General features: G+C 36.2%; 2 protein-coding genes across 2 annotated transcripts; one reads left to right on the forward strand and one right to left on the reverse strand.

Moving 5' to 3' along the window:
• Positions 1 to 168: 168 nt before the first annotated feature.
• Positions 169 to 7,630, forward strand: LOC105618143 (limbic system-associated membrane protein-like). Its single transcript, XM_012199684.1, has 9 exons — positions 169 to 271; positions 1,266 to 1,484; positions 1,825 to 1,946; positions 2,194 to 2,335; positions 3,697 to 3,794; positions 5,441 to 5,743; positions 6,540 to 6,732; positions 6,887 to 6,946; positions 7,491 to 7,630. The coding sequence occupies exons 1-9, from the start codon at positions 169 to 171 to the stop codon at positions 7,628 to 7,630; spliced, it is 1,380 nt and encodes a 459-aa protein (XP_012055074.1).
• Positions 7,631 to 8,208: 578 nt separating this feature from the next.
• On the reverse strand, positions 8,209 to 9,671 carry LOC105618144 (cofilin/actin-depolymerizing factor homolog). The gene is made up of 3 exons (XM_012199685.1): positions 9,567 to 9,671; positions 9,000 to 9,242; positions 8,209 to 8,878 (listed from the first exon to the last, which is right to left on the reverse strand). The coding sequence occupies exons 1-3, from the start codon at positions 9,669 to 9,671 to the stop codon at positions 8,678 to 8,680; spliced, it is 549 nt and encodes a 182-aa protein (XP_012055075.1). The 3' UTR covers positions 8,209 to 8,677.
• Positions 9,672 to 18,767: the final 9,096 nt, after the last annotated feature.

Raw genomic sequence — 18,767 nt, forward strand, 5'->3', positions numbered from 1 at the left:
TACCGTCGTACCGGTCGGTTAACGTTAACGTAGTAAGTTAAGTTAGTATTAAGTTTATTTAGTTAGTTAGTTAGTTAGTAGTAGTATATATATACTATATATATATATATATATATATATATATATATATATATATATATATATGTATGTGTGTGTGTGTATATATATATGTGTGTTACAGGAGTTCAAGCTGCGACAAACCGCGACGGTCATCCAACTACGGTACAAATTTACGAGAACGAGACTGTCTTGCTGCCTTGTTACGTGGAAGGTATATATTGTTATATATAATTTAATGATTGATTTTATGCTTTTCGTGTTTCTTCGCGAAAAGATTAATTGTTCGTTTCTTCGTTCGTATTTTCTTCTTTCTCATTTCGTCAAGTGTGCGCGCATGTACGCGCTGGTGTAGAATTACTGCCATTTACGAAATTGCCTGACACTCCACAGACCCGAACCCGCAATCTCAACCCACGCGATAACAAACGCGGGGTGTCTTTTGAAACGTCGTTATTCCTACCTATGCGGGCGTGCAAAATTAGGATAAAGTGGCACATGGAAAAGGGTGTATTTTCGCGCAACTGCTTGTATCGCCGGGAGGGATAAATGAGCCGTTATGAGTGTCTTGTTAAAAAACTTGCTTCATTAAGATGAATGTTGATATTTTATTTTTTTATATTCATTCCATTCTTTCTCTCTTTTTTTTTGCATGTCAATTAATTTATCTTGTTTAAAGAGAAAAAGAAACAAAACCCTTTCTACCGAGGTTGTTTTTTCATCCTTGTTAGCAGGTAATACAAGTACTACGTGTTGAATACGAATGTTGGTTTAGATTCTTAAGTGGCGTCTACAGAGAGATTTTAAGGCGTAAAACTCAAGCTTTAGCCTGTCCCGAAATAAAATAGGTGTGATAAGCCTTAATTAATAATAAGACTTAATTAATAATAAAGCTTAATCAAAGATTAAGTCTTAATTACATCGAATATGAGAATAATATTTTACTAGAATTAAGATTTTCTATAACCGGTATTTGCAATTCTTATATTTGAGATTGTCTTAAGTACAGTCTTGATGTCATAAATCAATTACATAAAGGGCTATAGCATCTTGATACATCACTTAAAACAGTCTTAAGGACGGACTATAAATGCCGCTCAATATCTATTGCGTTTCGGAATTAAAATCTCTCTTGTAGACGCCACTTTAGGCACGGGCGGGGATTTGTTCAAGTATATGGAAAAAGATAGTTATTTCTGCTCATGTAGACGCGCAAACTAGGGTGAGATGGTGGCGGGATGAGATTCTTCTGGCCGAAAGCAGCTTCGGGCAAGAGCAGCAATCGTCCAAACGAATCACCCTGTATAGCAACGGCAGCCTGCGAGTCCACCACGTCCAACGAGAAGATAGCGGGCCGTATGTGTGCCAAGCAATCCGACCGTCTCCGTGGGGACACGTCACGCAAGTACACGAGATCGAAGTGATGTGTGAGTACATTGCGGCATGTATATACCCCACGCGTCTCCCATGTAATGTCCCAGGGGGTAAAATCTGTCTCTTGTATATCGAGACGGATCGACGTGTCGAAAGGATTCTAGAGTTCTTTGCGAATCCGAACTGAAACGTCTATCCGTCTTCTTGAGTTCTTACGGCGTCCTATCTGATCGTATCCAACCATTTGACATCTACCGATCCCGCCGAAACTCCTCGTCTGGCAAGGCGCGGATCTGAATTTTGCATAAACGTGATGTAAACAATGTAAAGTCGACTTATAAAACGCGTACAACGGTGATTTTTATTTATTCATTTGCGCTCCATTCCGCTCAGATCCATCCAGCGTGGAGACGGTGCCGGAATGTGGCGAGTTGGAGGTCAATCTAAATGAGGAAGTGATAATGCAATGCGTAGCGAAGGGTGTACCGGCCCCCATCATAAGTTGGAGGACGAAGGTAATCGATATTCCTGGGCTATTCGATATATACCATTACCTATATGCCAACGATATCCGCGTCAAACGTTCCCACGTTGATGGGAAACGTTTGATGAGAAGGGAAAAAAAAATGAAAGAATGGAAAAAGAACGACGCAGGTGTCCGTTTGTGAGATTTCTCCCGATCGGATCATAAGTCAATTTAAATTGGAGTGGTGCATTGTCGCGGATGGTAAAGCGTGGTTTTCTTCTTCTTCTTCTTCGCAGGGCAGGGAAATTCCATTTAGGGACACTCGAGCGGTCCTGAGATTTTCCGCCGACAACCGAAATCTTTCCGGCAGGTATACCTGTGTCGCCAATAACGGAATCGGCAAGCCGGCGGAGGCGCATATAGATCTACGTATTAGATGTGAGTGTATTCTCTACAGACAAACCGATTTTGACATCAAAATGACGACAAATAACGCTTCCTACCTGAACCATGTGTATCTATGTACGCTATGTGACTTCATTATTAGCTACAGTACAGGCTTTACGGAGCTTCGTTTCACGGGAGCACCCGTGATTAATCGAGTTTAATTACGACCGCACCGAAACGATCATGCAAATCGCGCCCTATCCTCCTTCGCGCCACGTAGCAGCACAATTAAGAAATTGCCGCAGATTGCTCCCTTTAGTACTCCAATCAAACGCATGAGCGAGCCAATTATGCTGATTGTACAGTTGCTACTGAGTGTTTTGCAGATGTTAATCAACCTTGTAATGCGCTAACAATCGCTAACAATCCTTTCGCTTTTGCAATATCAAAACAAGTCTTATATGTATCTCAGAAACGTTGTTTTAAAGACGTAAACAACATAATTGTGTACATGTATTTAATGTATATATGATTAAATAATTAGAATGACTCTGACCTGAACTTTGATCTTAACAACCTTATCAAACAATACCTGTTACAATATTGTTAATGTGGATAGAATTAATTATTAATTTCTCATTTAACCTAATAAGGAAAAAGATTAGATCGGATATAACGAATTATTTGAAATTTTGCTGATTTTGTTAGTTGATTAATTGCCGATTAATCGGAGCTGGACCGGAATCACTCTAATGCTCGTTTCTGTGAATGTAGTTTCACTTTCAGTTTAATTTACTTTTTATTTTTCTCTCCATTATAGAATTATAAAAAGATAAAGATTAAATTAAACCGAGATTCAAATTGATATTTTTGTAAAAATGAGCCTAAATCAATTTACTCGAATGAATATTATCGCAATTAAATTTTTAATCTGAGAGTAATCTTATTTTTTTTTTTTAATATAAACGCTCACGGAGTATTTTTACATTCCAATTAAATTGAAATCCCTATTATTAACAACATATTGTATATTATTATTTTTCGATTTATTCGAGAACGTATGGACTAATCACGATTTTCTAAGAAAAGTAAATAGAAATCAAATAAATATTAAACGGAATAAGCACGTAAAATATTGTATATTAACGTGCTTATTCCATCAACGGAATAAGCACGTTAAATATGTTAAGTATATTAACGCTTTTTTTATTGCGGATTTTGGATGGAATTACATATTTAAAAATTCGTAAAACATAGTTATTAAAAAAGAAAGAGGATATGTTAAACAATATCCATACGAAAGAATATCCTACAATTTACATTTTTTCACCGCTGGCGTAAAAACACCCCAGATGACTATTTCCAGGCAAAGTAATCTTTTAATGCTGTATGTACATTGAGTATCTACGCAGATAAGCCGGAAATCTACGTGAAGAAACCTTGGGTGCATGCATATCCGGGGATACGAGTAACGCTGGATTGTACGGTGTCCGCTTGGCCCGAGGCGAAGGTGAGACTGCTTTTCTCTAAGATTGTCAATGGCGCGCAATTGCGCGTTAATCAATAGTTCGAACAATAATTAACGACGTAACTTGCAAAGAACGTGCGCGCGCGTGCAAGTCACTTCGGCATAGTCCCATAATCGGACTTTTAATTACATCGCAAGCGAACTTCGCACCGGAAACCAGTCGTGGCTGTAGATGTATCTCTCTTCGATATGCTTCTAAGGATCAACATGCTACTACAAATATTTTGCATTTTTTTATTGATTAATAAAATTCTTTCTTTCGATTGATATAATGCTTTGAAACATTTATAGTGAAATTTTAACCGCATATTAAGAGCAATCCTTAAGGAAGTTGTAAGACAAATGCAATATGTTAAGAATTATTGGAAAAATTATAAATTATTCTTAAATTGCATTTAAAAGTAATACAAAAAAATTAGAAACACCATCTAGATGAAAAGTTATTTCAATAAAAAGTAACATTTTTTTTAACTTGTACTCTAATAGAAATATGAAAATGTATTATAAAATAATGATGTATTATAAAATAAAGTATTTTATAAATTCAAAAATATTTATGTAAAGTTACATTGAGCTGCAGATATTATTTGTTCAGTAAATAAACAAAATATTTATTTGTTATAAACTAATTGGCGAATCTCAATGAAACTTTGTATAAGTCATTTTTGGTACTTAAAATTATTTACATATAATTATTTACATAAAAAAATTTAGATTTTTGTTATTATTTAAAAAATTTTTGTTTATAACAATAAAACTAATATTAACTAAATAAAAAAAATAATCTATAAAAATGTGTTGCTCAATAAAAACAGAATGTTATGAACACAATTTTCCCATGTATGTAATTTGTTTAAAACATAAATAATATGTGTTTTATGCCTTTACAACTTTCTTAAATCGAAGATTTTCCACAAGAAACGAGAAAGTCGAAAAATAAATGCGAATGGAATTTACTTCTGTAAGAATGAAGATCTCGTCTCTCCCTTCTTTTTCTCTTTTTCTGTCCTCTCTCGAGGCCAATGCGAAATTGTATACACGTGATTACTTGCTTCGGTCGAATAATCTCCGCACCCTTATTAACTATAAAATAACGTAAAATACTTTGAAAAGGGGTCTGATAGCTCTCACGTATAATATATTGTAAAAATAAATTTTTACGCTCCCATCCCGAATTCCGAAACTTTAATATGCGATAACAATGTTCCCTCTTACATTTACAATAACGAAGCATCTGAAACGATACGATCGATCGGCAGGTTTCGACGTCCAATACAAACACGAAATATTTTTCTGGCAATACGGCACTCTCTCGTCTTTTAGATTTCAACGAGTTCTTCACGCTTGGTAACTAAATAAAACCACCCCTCCTATCTACCAAGCAATTTTTCACCGTGATCCTTTAAAGCTAGTCGCACGTGACAAATCGATTCGTGGGACACGTGACTTACTGTACTTTTTTTACTTTCCTCGAAAAAAAAGGAAACGAACGAGTCAGGGAGAATTGCGTTATCACAGCACTCGGAGATTCGAGTGGAATAACGTTACCAATATCGTACATCGAAAAATTGTAAAAATTAACGTTTCGACAAATTATGAGAATTTTGCACTCGTCTGTTTTCTTTTAGGTTGAATGGTATTTCAACAACAAGATGATAAACTACACGTCGCGGATAGTGAAATATAACACCGAGAATAATTACAGTCTATTGATAAGATACGTAACGTCAAATGATTCCGGTTCCTATACATGCAGAGCATCAAATTCCATGGGAATCACCGAGAAGATCATCGAATTATCGCAGATCGCGAATCCGGCAGTGTTCAAAAAAGAATCTGGCAGCGCGTCTAGCACGTCGTATAACTTTATCTGGGTCGTCGACAGTTACAGTCCTATCATCCAATATCAATTTTGGTTTCGCAGATACAAGGTGAGAATTCGTTCATAACTGAATTGTTAATCAATAAAGAGACCCGTTCCAAACGAAATCTTGGCAAAATCGATTTGAATTAAATCAACATCTCAAAATCGATATTTCATCCTCTTCTAAATGAGGTGGGATCCAGTCCGTGATTTTCGTGTGTTGTTCGCGTTACGATTTTGATGGCTGCCGCGCATGCAAGGGCTCGCAGGAATAATTGAACAAAAAGCAATGCCCGACGGCTTATTACTAAAATCTTCAGTCATAAAATACGCTTCTTGCTTTAACTGTTACTTGAATCCGCAATAAGATGAAAAAGAGATGCCGGAAGTGCAGAGCGAAATGCAGAATATTGAAGTAAAATATTTGTTGGGTTGTCTCAACGTGCTCTACGAAGATTGAAAGCTGTTTTATCAGCTAATATTTTTTTCCTTCTTTTGAGAGGTAATTCATTTTCTTCATTTTATCGTGCTTTTCAAGTTGTCTCGGTCTCGAAATAATTTACAAAAAAATGTGAAAAATGTTGGTAATGTAATGAGCTTTCCTGACAAAATATCAGAATGAAATTAATTTAATTTAAATACTTTACCGCCAAATGAGAAAAAATATAATTATTCCGTTCTCACCATTTAACTTGTAAATTTTGCACATTCTTGTGCAATGATCTTATAATACTATATAATAAAACAATATAATAATAAAATTATATAGAACAGATTCTTATGGATCGCGCCTCTGTATCCTTTAAAAATCGATTTTAGCGTGATCGAAGATTTTTATGGATTTATTTTTTAATATATCTTAGAAGAATGGTGGCGGTGAATGGCACAAATTGTATATTCCTGCTGGCGGCAGTGACATCAGTCCGGTACACGTTCGCTCCTTCAATCTGACAGGGTTGGACGCAGCAACCTATTACGAGACGGTCGTTTTGTCCAAAAATCGTTACGGATGGAGTCACCCTTCGGAGATACTGCGCTTTCACACCGAAGGAGCTCGTAAGTAATAAAGATAAGTCGTTCGCATATGTCCTCCTATCTCTCGTTCCCTCTATTTTGCGCGCGACATAGTGATTGCGAGGAAAGATACGTCCGTGAGAGGAAACCTGGATCGTATGTGATAGTATATCGTGTCCTATTTTGTACGTTGCAGCTGTCGATTCCAGCGAAAATTCCGAGATGGATGATGATCAAGAGCAGAACAGGATAGCAGGTAAATCTGACGGTTCTATTTCTATTTTTTTCCTTTAACTAATTGCTAAAAATTAATCTTAATCCCTCTTGTATCCTCGATCATATTAAATGATCAATTATATTAAAAATTTTTATTTATATCGTAACCTTATTTATTTTGACTTGAATACAAAAATAATTGTTAGAATTTTCCTATCTCATTACTTAACATCTCGAAAATTCAAGAATTATCTTTTCAATCGACAATTATAAAAATAAATTATGTTATTTATTTAACTCAGTTGTATTCTTTTATGTCCCAAAATTTTCAAAAATCATATCTATACATATCTATAATCATATCTATATTGAACTTATTTAAAATTAAATAAATTTTCTTTAAAGAGGATTGTTACAATTTTATAGAAAAGAATACCATGATATGTGTATATCATCTCACGTTATTCTTAAACAAAATTACGATTCGTAAAATATGTGCGAGAATACAGAGGAAGAATTAAGTTTTAAAAAATAAAATAATTAGTAATTGTTAAAGATTAATAACTTGTGTTATCTGTTTGTAGTCATACAGCTCTCTTCAATGTCGCAGCATTATCTTCTGACAACGGATGCAAGCGAATCGATTTATAATCAATTGCAAGTCTTATCGTTAATATTAAGTACGCTATGTACTTTAATCATAACACGCGATAGATTTAACTAATGTTGTATAAAATGCGGAGAATATAAAGTAGATTGTTGTAATTTATGCATATATGATGCGGCTATTGTTAAATATTATCGTTATCAGTCATCAGTGTTTGCGCATCAATGAATCATTTTCATTAACAAAGACAGTACACGGTTGGTTACTTCATTCGGAACAATCATTAGTTATAATATAAAAAAAATTAGAGTATAAATTTTTACTGTTTTGTGATTTCATATTTAAATTTTTACTGCAATTTTGCGAATAATTTGTATAATTAAAACGATATAAAAATAAGTATTAATAATTTGCAAATTAATTTCGTCGGTAAACTCTGTTGCATAGTTCGGAACCTGCTTTTTACCACTTGGAAACAATATCGTCAGTCGAGACTAGTTGCAGAAATTTTGCTTTACATAGAATTTGTCTCGACAAGTTCTACAAATGCTATATTATCGGTCAATACTTTTCGTTCTGTTTTTCTTATAGTTTATTTCCCTACCCGTACCTTTCGCAAATAGTCTCGGTGTCGAAATAAACGTGCGAAAATGTTGAGAATACAATAGGTTTTACTGACAGGACATCATAAGGAATCATAATGAAATGAATTTAATTTAAATGTTGTACAGCCAGTGAGAAAAAAAGTGTAATAATTCTGGATCTTACTGCTTGACTGGTTGTAAATTGTTTTGTATTCTTGTACAATTATCTTATAATTATATAATAATATAGTATAATATTAATATTAGACAGATTCACACAACGTCCGCAGTATGAAAAGGGCTTGCCTTTTGTTTTTTTTCCTTCCATTTTTTTCCATTTCTGTTTACTTTTGCTATAATATTCGCTCCCATGATGACTAACATATGTAGCGCAAAATACTTGATAATCGGTCTCGTTTAAAAGTGAAAAATGTGTAAAAACGTGAACCCTCGATGCAACGACAGTATAGAGCATTGTTTTTTTTTGTTTCTGGGAAGTTAATTCGCGATGTACTGTATTCCACTTGATTTTCTTTTTTCTTATCTCGTAATAGTGGTTTTGGGTTTTGCTGGAATACTCCTAATTCCTGTCGGTAGCTCGAAGTTTCTCCTCGACAGCCTCCTCGGATGCCTCCGACAAGTCTGTCGCCTGTATATACTTTTGCACACCGACCAGCGACTTTTTCAAAGCATCGAAGGAACTCGAGTACAACATCTTCTTCTTAACCTTGGCCGTGTCGGGACACCACGACATCAGGAACAATTTCTGTTTCTTGGATGCCTAAGAAAAGAATAATATACAATGATATACTTTTAAAAAAATATTTGTTATCGAGCTTTAACAATACTTTTAATGTACATATCATTAGTTTGTACGAAAATAAATATGGTCAGATAATTACCTCGGAAGTACCCTGACATTGATGGGTATATTCAAAGTCAAACAGGCCATAACGGCATTCCCCGCTACCGCCCTTCTGTAAATCCTCAAGGAAAGCATCGTAAGCCGCGTCGCGAGGTCCGATAACTTCGACATCTATCTGCCTCTCGTCTTTGATGTAGAAAATCACATATCGGTGCTTTTTGTCTTTCTTTATCTCCTCGTACGTTGTCTTGCAAACGTCCGCGACTGTTACTCCAGATGCCTAATAAAACAAACGTAAACAATATAAAAAAATTATTATGGTGAGAAAGCAAGAAAAAAACCGAGATAAGTGATTACGAGTGTTTTATTGACGTTTTTGAAACGTTAACGTATTATCGCGTGTATTTTATATTACCTTCTTATCAATTTAAGGAAAAATCTCCGAGATATTGTTTTATCGATAATATTTCATTTTGCTCAAAAGTTCTTTTACTACGAAAGGGATTGAATATATAGAACCACGAATATATTCGTTGACATCTGTCAGTGATGAACTGAACACAAAATCGCATGAATTTCATCGTTCGATTGACTGTCGCTCTACAATCGTTAGGTTGATTGGACCACCTCGCGTCAACATGATAACATCGGCATTCAGCAATCGGCACACGTCGCGCGCTGCCGTGTCAGTCGGGCCGTTTAAGCCCATTTCGCGGGCAAAATACGTGGGGGACGCGCTACCGAAATAAATTCTTCCCACGCGCGAATCCCAACGCTAAAAGAGATCCGACGATCCACTTCTAAAGTTATCCCCTGGCTCTCAGGCACGTGCCGCGCGCTACGAACTTTCAGCCGATCGTCTTTTCTCTCCGCACCGCGGAAATTCGTGAAATACGACCGTGCCGGATTACCTTGGTATTAGGACACAAATGGACTAAAGGAAACGGTCGGAATACTTTTACCATTTTCAATTCTTGCAATCTCAACTTTTAAATTGTATCGTTCAGTAAAAATATCTAAACTTACGAAAGAGAATGATCGTCCGACTCAATTTCAAATTTGTGGCCAAATATGGGGATCTTATCGAGCATCAAAAAGAGCTATTAAGAAATAAGAGAAATTCTTTTTCTTAAGTGGTTTTTTGTCAAATGTTATTTTACATTGAAAAACAATGTTATATCAACGGCATTATTTTAATTGAAAATAATTGTTGGGCATGACATATTTAACAAATTATGTATTTATTATAAGATAAATATATAATATAATTTGACAAATATACCATATTTTTGTTTTGACACAATTTTATTTGTTTGATTAATGCTGTTATGAATTAAGAAAATTATTTTCAAAATAATGCTGTTGCTACATCATTTTTCTTTCAGTGTATTTACACAAATCCGATGTTCCACATCGCTACAAATTTTTCCTTAGTTTTGGCAAATGTATGAAAATGAAATTGGCACTCAAAGGATGACCACTTGATCTTCCATGTCGTACAAACATCTATATTTTGAAAGTTATAGTATTCGATTAAAGAGATAAAAATTACTACGTCTTCTAATTATAATAAATATTATATTAAAAATTTTATATTGAATGATTATTGAAGTATGTTACGTCCAAATTACAGACATTTTTTGCACGAGATTCCTTTTGGCTATTCAATTATCGACATTCAGTCTCGTTAAAATGACGTCGCATAACGTCAGCTCGAATTTCGTGGAAGCAAATGAATATTCGCGATGCGGATTCGTTAATTATGGAGTGAGGCTCAAATACGGATGTCCTCGATAGCCGACACTCGTACTAATGTATCGCCGCTCGTTCCACATGACCGAAGGAACGTAGCGGATATGAATCGGAGTGCGAAGGAGATTCTGTGAGAAACGCGACGATTGGAGAGTGGCCGATGAGAACGCAGAGGATGCAATTCCAGGGTCGATATCCTAACGGGGTGGCGACAGGGGACGCTGGTTAAAAGGGGCTCCCTCTTCTGAGGCATGTTGTACCCCTTAGCGCAAACCGCACATAAGGTCAGGCGGAGGATGATTCATCAATAAATCTATATGCTTTCCTCAGCTTTCTACATTTAATTAAGGGAAATATACACGTATCAGACAACACGTTGGAGAGCGAGGATTGTAAATTGGAAATTGATTAAAGCATTTTCCTCTGGGAAAACTAGTGTAACACTGATGTACACTGAGTGCAATTGAATACAAATCGATTCACATATTTTCAGTTTAATAAATAATTTAATCCTTTTAATTACATATTCTTTGTCGTCACGATAACCTCATAACCTTAAAAAGATTAAATAATTTATTGACACCGAAAATACGTAAACTGATTTGCACAAGTATTGCATGTTTTCTCAGTAGAAAACGCTATAAAACTCGATCCAATGAGACAGTGCACTGTAATCAGAGCAGTGACCATGTAATTTTTTTCCTAGAGTGAAAACATTAAGAGTGACAAATTTCTCCATTACCTTCAATAAAATTTTCACTTTTTCGCCTTTTAGAAAAAAATTACACGATTTTACTGAGAAGTTGACAAATTATGATTCGCATAATTATATTTTGAATTTCACCAATAAAAAATTTGCAGAAATTTCTTTTTGTTTTTATTATCTAATCATTCTCTCTTGCTACTATATATATGTATATAATATCCTCTTAGCTCATAAAACCTAATAAATTTTACCATGTGGCCATTCATAAAAAAAATATAATATTAAAAAAATATATTATTGACTAGTGTAAACTGAAATTATTTAACAGATAAAATTATAATCTCCAATTTGCAATCTCTGCAAATAATTTGATAAAAACTTCAGACTTTGCAAGAAACAAAGCTAATATTAATTGAATAATTCGTGCCCTTTTTTCCAATTTTCGACTGATAAAAATCGATCACGAAGCAACGCTACTTTAAGGGGTGACAAGATAAGAGGAAGACTGACGTGATGGCAAAGAGTTTAATCAACCGACCGCCGTCATCGCCACGAAACGTCAGTGAACTTCGAGAATGCTCTCTCTCTCTCTCTCTCTCTCTCTCTCTCTCTCTCTCTCACTCACTCTCTGGCCCGCAAGAAAATAACCGACCTCCTTACAGGCTCATTGAATTTTTCCCTCTCCCGTAGCTACCAGCGCACCACTGGGCCGTGCATCGCGCCTCTCTCTAGTTCACTGTCATCGTCGAAGCGCGGCGAGGTGCGAGAGGATACCAGAGGGGAGTTAACAGATCGGAGAAGGGGACAGTTTTGCGACGAGAGCCGACTCTTCTCACCGACAACGCCGAAATAAATGTTTCAGGAAAAATGACTAAAAATTCGAGTATACATTCGATATACATTTTTCTTTCTAAATTTCGAGAGTTTCAACACTTAGTCATACATTCCATTATGTTGTAAATTATAAAATTATAAAATTTTGATACAAGTAATTAAAAAATATATATGTAATTATTTGAAAATACAAAAAATTGGAAAAATCTCGAAGAAACTCTTCATATATACTTTGATTTTAATTGTGTGTACTTGTATCAAAATTTGATAAGTAAATTCCTTTTAAAATTAATTGAAGAACATTTTGTGTTCGTAGATTCAAGTTGCATTTTCGAATGCTTACTTCAAAATTATTGATATTTTTACCACGAAAAAATCGATTTCAAATCCATTGAATCCAATGATAATCATAAGTTCTTGAGACATCTCGTATGCGAATAATAAATTTTTACGTGGTTGAGAAAAGCTACCATGTCACTCGACGAGTCGCTCTATAATTATTTCCATGTATAAAATTCCTTCGTGGGAGAACAGTCGGCGAAAGAGTGCCGCGGAGGCGAACCCGCGAGAGGGTTAAGGTCGTACTTAATCGCACTGACAAGGAACAGTGAGACGGCGATATGACGTGATAAGAGCATCGAGTCACGATTTTATTTATATCTGCACGAGTTGCAAGTGGTTTTGATAAAGGAACGCAAGCCATCTTTGTTGCGCGAAGTTGCAACTTTTTGCGATATTAACTGGACGCTTCCGCTATCGTCGCTCGCCTGCGTTTCGCAACTTCGGATTGTCTCTCATTGCCAATCTCACGCTTTCCGAATCCGCGTCGACGGAGTCACGTAGAGAAATAATCGGATTTTAGTGTCAATGTCAACGGAAGAAACTCGGTTTTGGCACAACAAAAGAAAACGTATTTGTTAGCACTGAAGACCCTGTTTCTGTTTTCGGGCTTAACTTTTTAAATTTTTTAAAGTGGAACGTCATTCTAAAGAATGAAAATTGAATCAATCTTGAAAAAGAGTTCCAATTTTTAATCTTTAAGAACGGGATTTCACTCTTTTTAGAATCAGATTTACTCCAATAATTTTTGGGAATATATAATACATGGCGAATACAATTCTTTAGTAAGATATATTAAAATAAAATGAATTGCTTTTTTCAGTATACTTGATAGCATTTTTGTGATAATATCGTTATATTATTAATTTATTTGTTATTGCTGGATCTTTTGTTAAATCATGCCTATTATAACAATTGTTACAGAAAGAAAAAGCGTCAATTAAATAAAGTGTGAAATAATTAGCAACGTTAATTAAATTAATCAGTTATAATTAGACCTTAATTTTAATTTTGTGTTTGGCAAAATCATGGTTCCGGGAAAATTTTCGTAGAAACGTGCTTTCACATGACGATCACGGCACTACGAGACATTTGATCAATATAATCAATTACGAAGAAATATTGACTTAGTTTCTTGAAAGATGAGATTCTAGAGATTCTCAATTAATATATAAATCAACGATTTTAAAGGCGCTTTTTCGGCTGTAATAAATATAGATTACGAATTAAATCCCTACAATTTATCTTTCCCGAAACGTATCAAGTATACATGTTCGCTTCAAGCGGTGGATATAACGTGATGTAATCGGAAGGAAAGCCTGCCATTTCTCGCTGTCGATGGAAATTGATTGCCATCGATTTCCGTAGATCGCGACGCGCCGATTGAGCAGATCATCGAGATAACGTGAGAAGATTGCCAGCAATCTGTCGACGATCCCGATGGGAACCACTGAGTGAGATTTGAGTAGAAGTGGTTGCCGATAGCACGTGATTCGAAGCGTCCACCCAAAATAAAACAGGCGACGTTTTCTTGAGGATGACGCTCAATAATGATCTCGTCTCTTCGATTCCGCTCGCGACGTCAATTTCTTTCCCAGTGACGTTCCATGAAACATATTATTTATCATTATACGAAACCTATTAACTCTCCAGTAAACATCAACTAAAAGTAATATCAATAATAAAGCATTGGAAAGCTTGATTGTATTAATTGAAATTCTGGTTGAATTATATATCATGTGTATATACATTACAATTCTAATTGGGATAATCAGAATTCTGACTAATATGATTAGAATTTTCTGAATTGTTTATTTTCAACCCAAAATTTTTCTCAATATGATATCAAAAGTAATGTAACATCAATAATTGGATCATTAGAAAAAGCAATTTTGCAACTGTTGTAGAATTCTTTAATATGATTGGTTCTTAAGTTTAATGCACAATTGAAAAAAAAAACAGACAATAGAAACAGGTAAGAACAAATCTCAGGAATCATGTATTCTGGTATATATAGGTTGAAATCTGTCCTGTTTCTATTGCTTGTACTTTTTAATTGTGTCTAGACTTTATTCTTGGTTTCTCACTGGCTCTAAATATGTAAAGAATTATATTAAAGAATCTTACAATTGCAAAATTACTTTTCTGCTGAACACACACATACACACACACACACACACACATCACATTTATATTGTTGAGGTCTAGTTTTTCATTATCTGAGTAATTGTGCTTTAGATTTAGATGTGCTTTAGGTTTCTTGATAATAAAAAAATGTTTTTCTATGATCAGTAAATTAATGATTTTGTAATGTTATCCTAAAACTATCAGTTTAGTAACTTTAGTAATTATAGATAAAAAAATATCATTTTTATATCATCAGGTTCAATCCAATCACAATTTAACCAGCTAATGAAAAATCGGGCCTGAGTGTGAAATTATAATATTTACGTTACTTTCAATTAGTATTTGCTCTCCTTAGACTCATACAAAAGATAAATTTGGAGAAAATGATTCAGGAGGTCCAAAGACCTTCAGAATACACCATCGCCTTATTATTTATTTATTATATTCTTAATAACAGCCATGCGTCATCCTCTTCTTCTACGTAGGTTAACACATGATATATATATATATATATATATATATATCTATATATATATATATATATACTTGATTTAACCAAGTAGAGCGTGTCACGTGCGCGCGCACAATCGATGTTTTTACCTAACGAGAAATGATAGAAAATATAAATAAATAAATAAATAAATAAATACATAAGGCTGCAAAGGCGCCATTACAATGTTATGGTTACTCGAATCGAGTCACCATCATTCTTTCGCGGCGAGCCGTTACCTTTTACGTCGTTTTATCAAGGCGATCGTCGCGACGTCCGGAGATATGCTCCCCGGAATGTTTTACGGTAATTTCGGCGAATGTTTCAGGAATTTCGGCGCGTTTCGAGTCTCTCCCTGGACGTCGCACGCGCTCGCGTTGAAGTAAATCGAGATTATCTCCTGGACGAAGCTAAAGAGATGAAGCCGAGAACTGAAATCCCAGTTAACTTGAATTAAAAATATTTATAGAAATGGCCCTATATCACGGATCTTCATGGATACAGAATCGAACTCGTGAGAGTGACAAGACACTGGTTGCAATCGGATGCAACGTTCGAAAAGGCAAAGGGAAGAGGAGGCACAGATAGAGACGGAGAGAAAGAGACAGAAAGAGAAAAAAGAAGAGAGAGAGAGAGAGAGATATGGAGAGATGGAGAAAGACGGAGCGAGAAAATGCAATCTCCCAGACATAAAAGCGCGATCTCATGCCGCTGTGACGCGCGATTCTCCGTCACTGATCGGTCGGTCAATCAGCTCGTCGAAGTGGAAATGAATCATACGCTTCCTGGAAACAACGGCAAGTCCGTGCAAGCTGTCGCAAGGATCGTCACCATCGCCGTTGCCGCGGTAATCCGCGTGGGAGGCTAAATAATGAGGTCTGCGATGAAGATAGACGAGAGCGGAGCGATGATACGTGGTCGAGACGAGGCGAGAAGACGCCGCGCGGGCGATTCGCGAGATTCTTCCGGGCGGCCGCCGTTGCGAGAAAGGAGGCGTATCTCGGAGCCGGGCAACAATGGCCGACCGGCGCGTCTGCTGCGGCCATAACCACAAAAAGGTTGTCGTCGGCTGCCGGGCCGGGTCGAACCTCGCCCGTCGCCATAGATAGATGCCGCGATTTCGATGTTCGCATTTATGGAACGTTTTTTTCTCTCGCCGGGGTGATTAATATCCACTTATTGTGGATTTGCAAAACGACGGTGGCGATGACGATGACGACGACGGCGGCGGCGGTGGCCGCTGCCGTCGTGTCCAGATATTTACCATTTTCCGTAGCGAGCGATGTAGCCGGTGGGCAGAGTCACGAGCACTTTAACCGACACTTTCCCGGTGTATCTCGGCCGTGATGGAACTGGATAGCGGCGTAGTGTCCAGTCGAAGAGATCGCGCGGCTGGCTCACACGGGCGAACGGGAAGGGAGGCTCCTCTCTCACGACCAGCCGGCTATCTCTCTTTCTCTCTCTCTCTTTCTCTTTCTCTCTCCGCGAATCCTGTATCCCTACGCCTGCGCGCGCAGCGCCGCCACGGCCCGCCGTTCTGATTGGCCCGCGACGGAATGCCCGCGCCCCGTCAAGCGTCGTCAAAAATTCGCGATTGCGCGCCACCGCACGTTACAATAGGCGCGCGAGATAGAAAAATCACGCGAATTGGAAATCTATCGGATATTCGGAACGAAGTATGCTAGTCGATATTGTAAAAGAATGAACGGATAATTAATGCGTCGCGCCCGATGATTCGTGAATCGAATAATTAATACGTAATTGCCGGCATTCACGTGAAACGAAGCGGCGGATAAAACGAGAATGCGTGACAAATACGAATTGAAATCAGCGGCGGGGGTAGTAAACGCGGTAACGGCGCGAATAATTTCCCGATAGGACGGCCAAGGCCGATTCGACGTGTACATGCACGATTTACGTAAGATCGATTCGCGGACACGCGACTTTCGGGAGGAATCAGTCATCGACGCGGGACGTGCCGGTCACGCGGTCCAATCGCCGCCAGGGACGTGGGGAAATTGCCTTATATGGGCAGCGGTGTGCGAACGATCTGTCCGGCGCACACGCGTCGCGACTGCGCGCCGAGTCCTCGCGATGCGCATTGAAACACGCGACTGCGAAATGTCGCGATTGGTAAAACAGAGCCAAGAACGTATCGAGACTTTCAGTTTCGGCGCCTATGCGCGTGAAGAAATTTCAATCTACATTTATACGGAGTAGTAACGGTCATAGGGTCGTAGTAGAAAATTGACCAATCATAGTCGATCATTCTTCTCATATTCAACAGTAATTGGTTAATTTTCTACGACAAGAGCTTGCGCTACTATGACTCTCATTGTAGATCTCGCGTTAGGGATTTCGAAAATATTTGTCGATATTTATTCATCAGATTACAATTACCTTAGTTAATTATTAATTTGAAGTAATATCAAGTAACGTTAATCAGCTGTTAGTGTACTATTGACATAGATAGAATTATTAATTTTTTTATTGTTATATAACATTTAATAAAAACGACTGACAGTTATGTTTAACATATGGAAAAAAGAGATGAGATTAATTAAAAATATTACTTTAAGTGATTTTATCGACTGAATTTTAATCGATAAATTAAATTAGTTAAAATTTATTGTTAGTCGAAGCCGCTATTAGATTTTCTGTTAGGATAGATTTCGTGGAAGTATAATGAAAAGCAAAGATGATGCTCGATACAGAAATTATATGCGAAACATACCGTAACAAAATACAGAATTTGTTGATAAACATGATAATGCGCTTAGTCGATCTAAAAAATATATATGAGATCGTCTAGTAGAACAAATATAAAACATCCTAATAGAATAAACACCCATCCACGCACGCACACACATACATGTATATATTTTGTTAAATACTGTTAGCAGTTACATAATTTACAATATTATTAATTTTGTACATAAGAAAGTGGCATCATTACACATTTATTATAAAAAGATTAATATATCTTGAGCAGTCAATATATATATATACTTTAATTTGCAATAAATTATATAATTGCTGGTAATAAAAACTATTGTATGTGAAAAATATGTATTAATAAAGGAAACACATAGTGCAATGATAAAAAGACATTAGTACATATAAACATAAAGTATCTTATATGCATGTGTGATGTTGTGTATCTCGAACATTAATAGCAAATTATATATATGTATATAAGTAAATAAAAATTATATACAAATAATATATATAATATATATTATTACATATAAATGTATATATAATTTGCTATAATATAATATATACTAGTTTATAATCTTATCCACTTCTTATCGCTTCTGAGTATTATAAGTATAAATATTGCATCTATTTTATGCCATTACTTGGCACGATAATCCTTATATGGCGATCATGATGTAGAGAATTACGTGGCTGCTCACTGTACCAAAAGATCCAGATTTAAATTCATGCCCAGAATACATATACCTCAGATTTTGTTTAATCATCACCTCTCGGAAGGCAATGGCAAATCACTGAAAGTATTAATTTGCCATAACAATCTTCTAATAGGCCGTTTG

The sequence above is a fragment of the Atta cephalotes genome (assembly GCF_000143395.1).
Source record: "Atta cephalotes unplaced genomic scaffold scaffold00015, whole genome shotgun sequence".
NCBI lineage: Eukaryota > Metazoa > Arthropoda > Insecta > Hymenoptera > Formicidae > Atta > Atta cephalotes.

Coding starts and splice junctions, on each gene's coding strand:
- LOC105618143 (XM_012199684.1), top strand. CDS start 169: ATGTGTGTTACAGGAGTTCAAGCTGCGACAAACCGCGACGGTCATCCA. Junction 1,947..2,193: donor TCATAAGTTGGAGGACGAAG/GTAATCGATATT, acceptor TCTTCTTCGCAG/GGCAGGGAAATTCCATTTAG. Junction 6,947..7,490: donor AGAGCAGAACAGGATAGCAG/GTAAATCTGACG, acceptor ATCTGTTTGTAG/TCATACAGCTCTCTTCAATG.
- LOC105618144 (XM_012199685.1), bottom strand. CDS start 9,671: ATGGGCTTAAACGGCCCGACTGACACGGCAGCGCGCGACGTGTGCCGA. Junction 9,243..9,566: donor GTCCAATCAACCTAACGATT/GTAGAGCGACAG, acceptor TTGTTTTATTAG/GCATCTGGAGTAACAGTCGC. Junction 8,879..8,999: donor AATGTCAGGGTACTTCCGAG/GTAATTATCTGA, acceptor TTCTTTTCTTAG/GCATCCAAGAAACAGAAATT.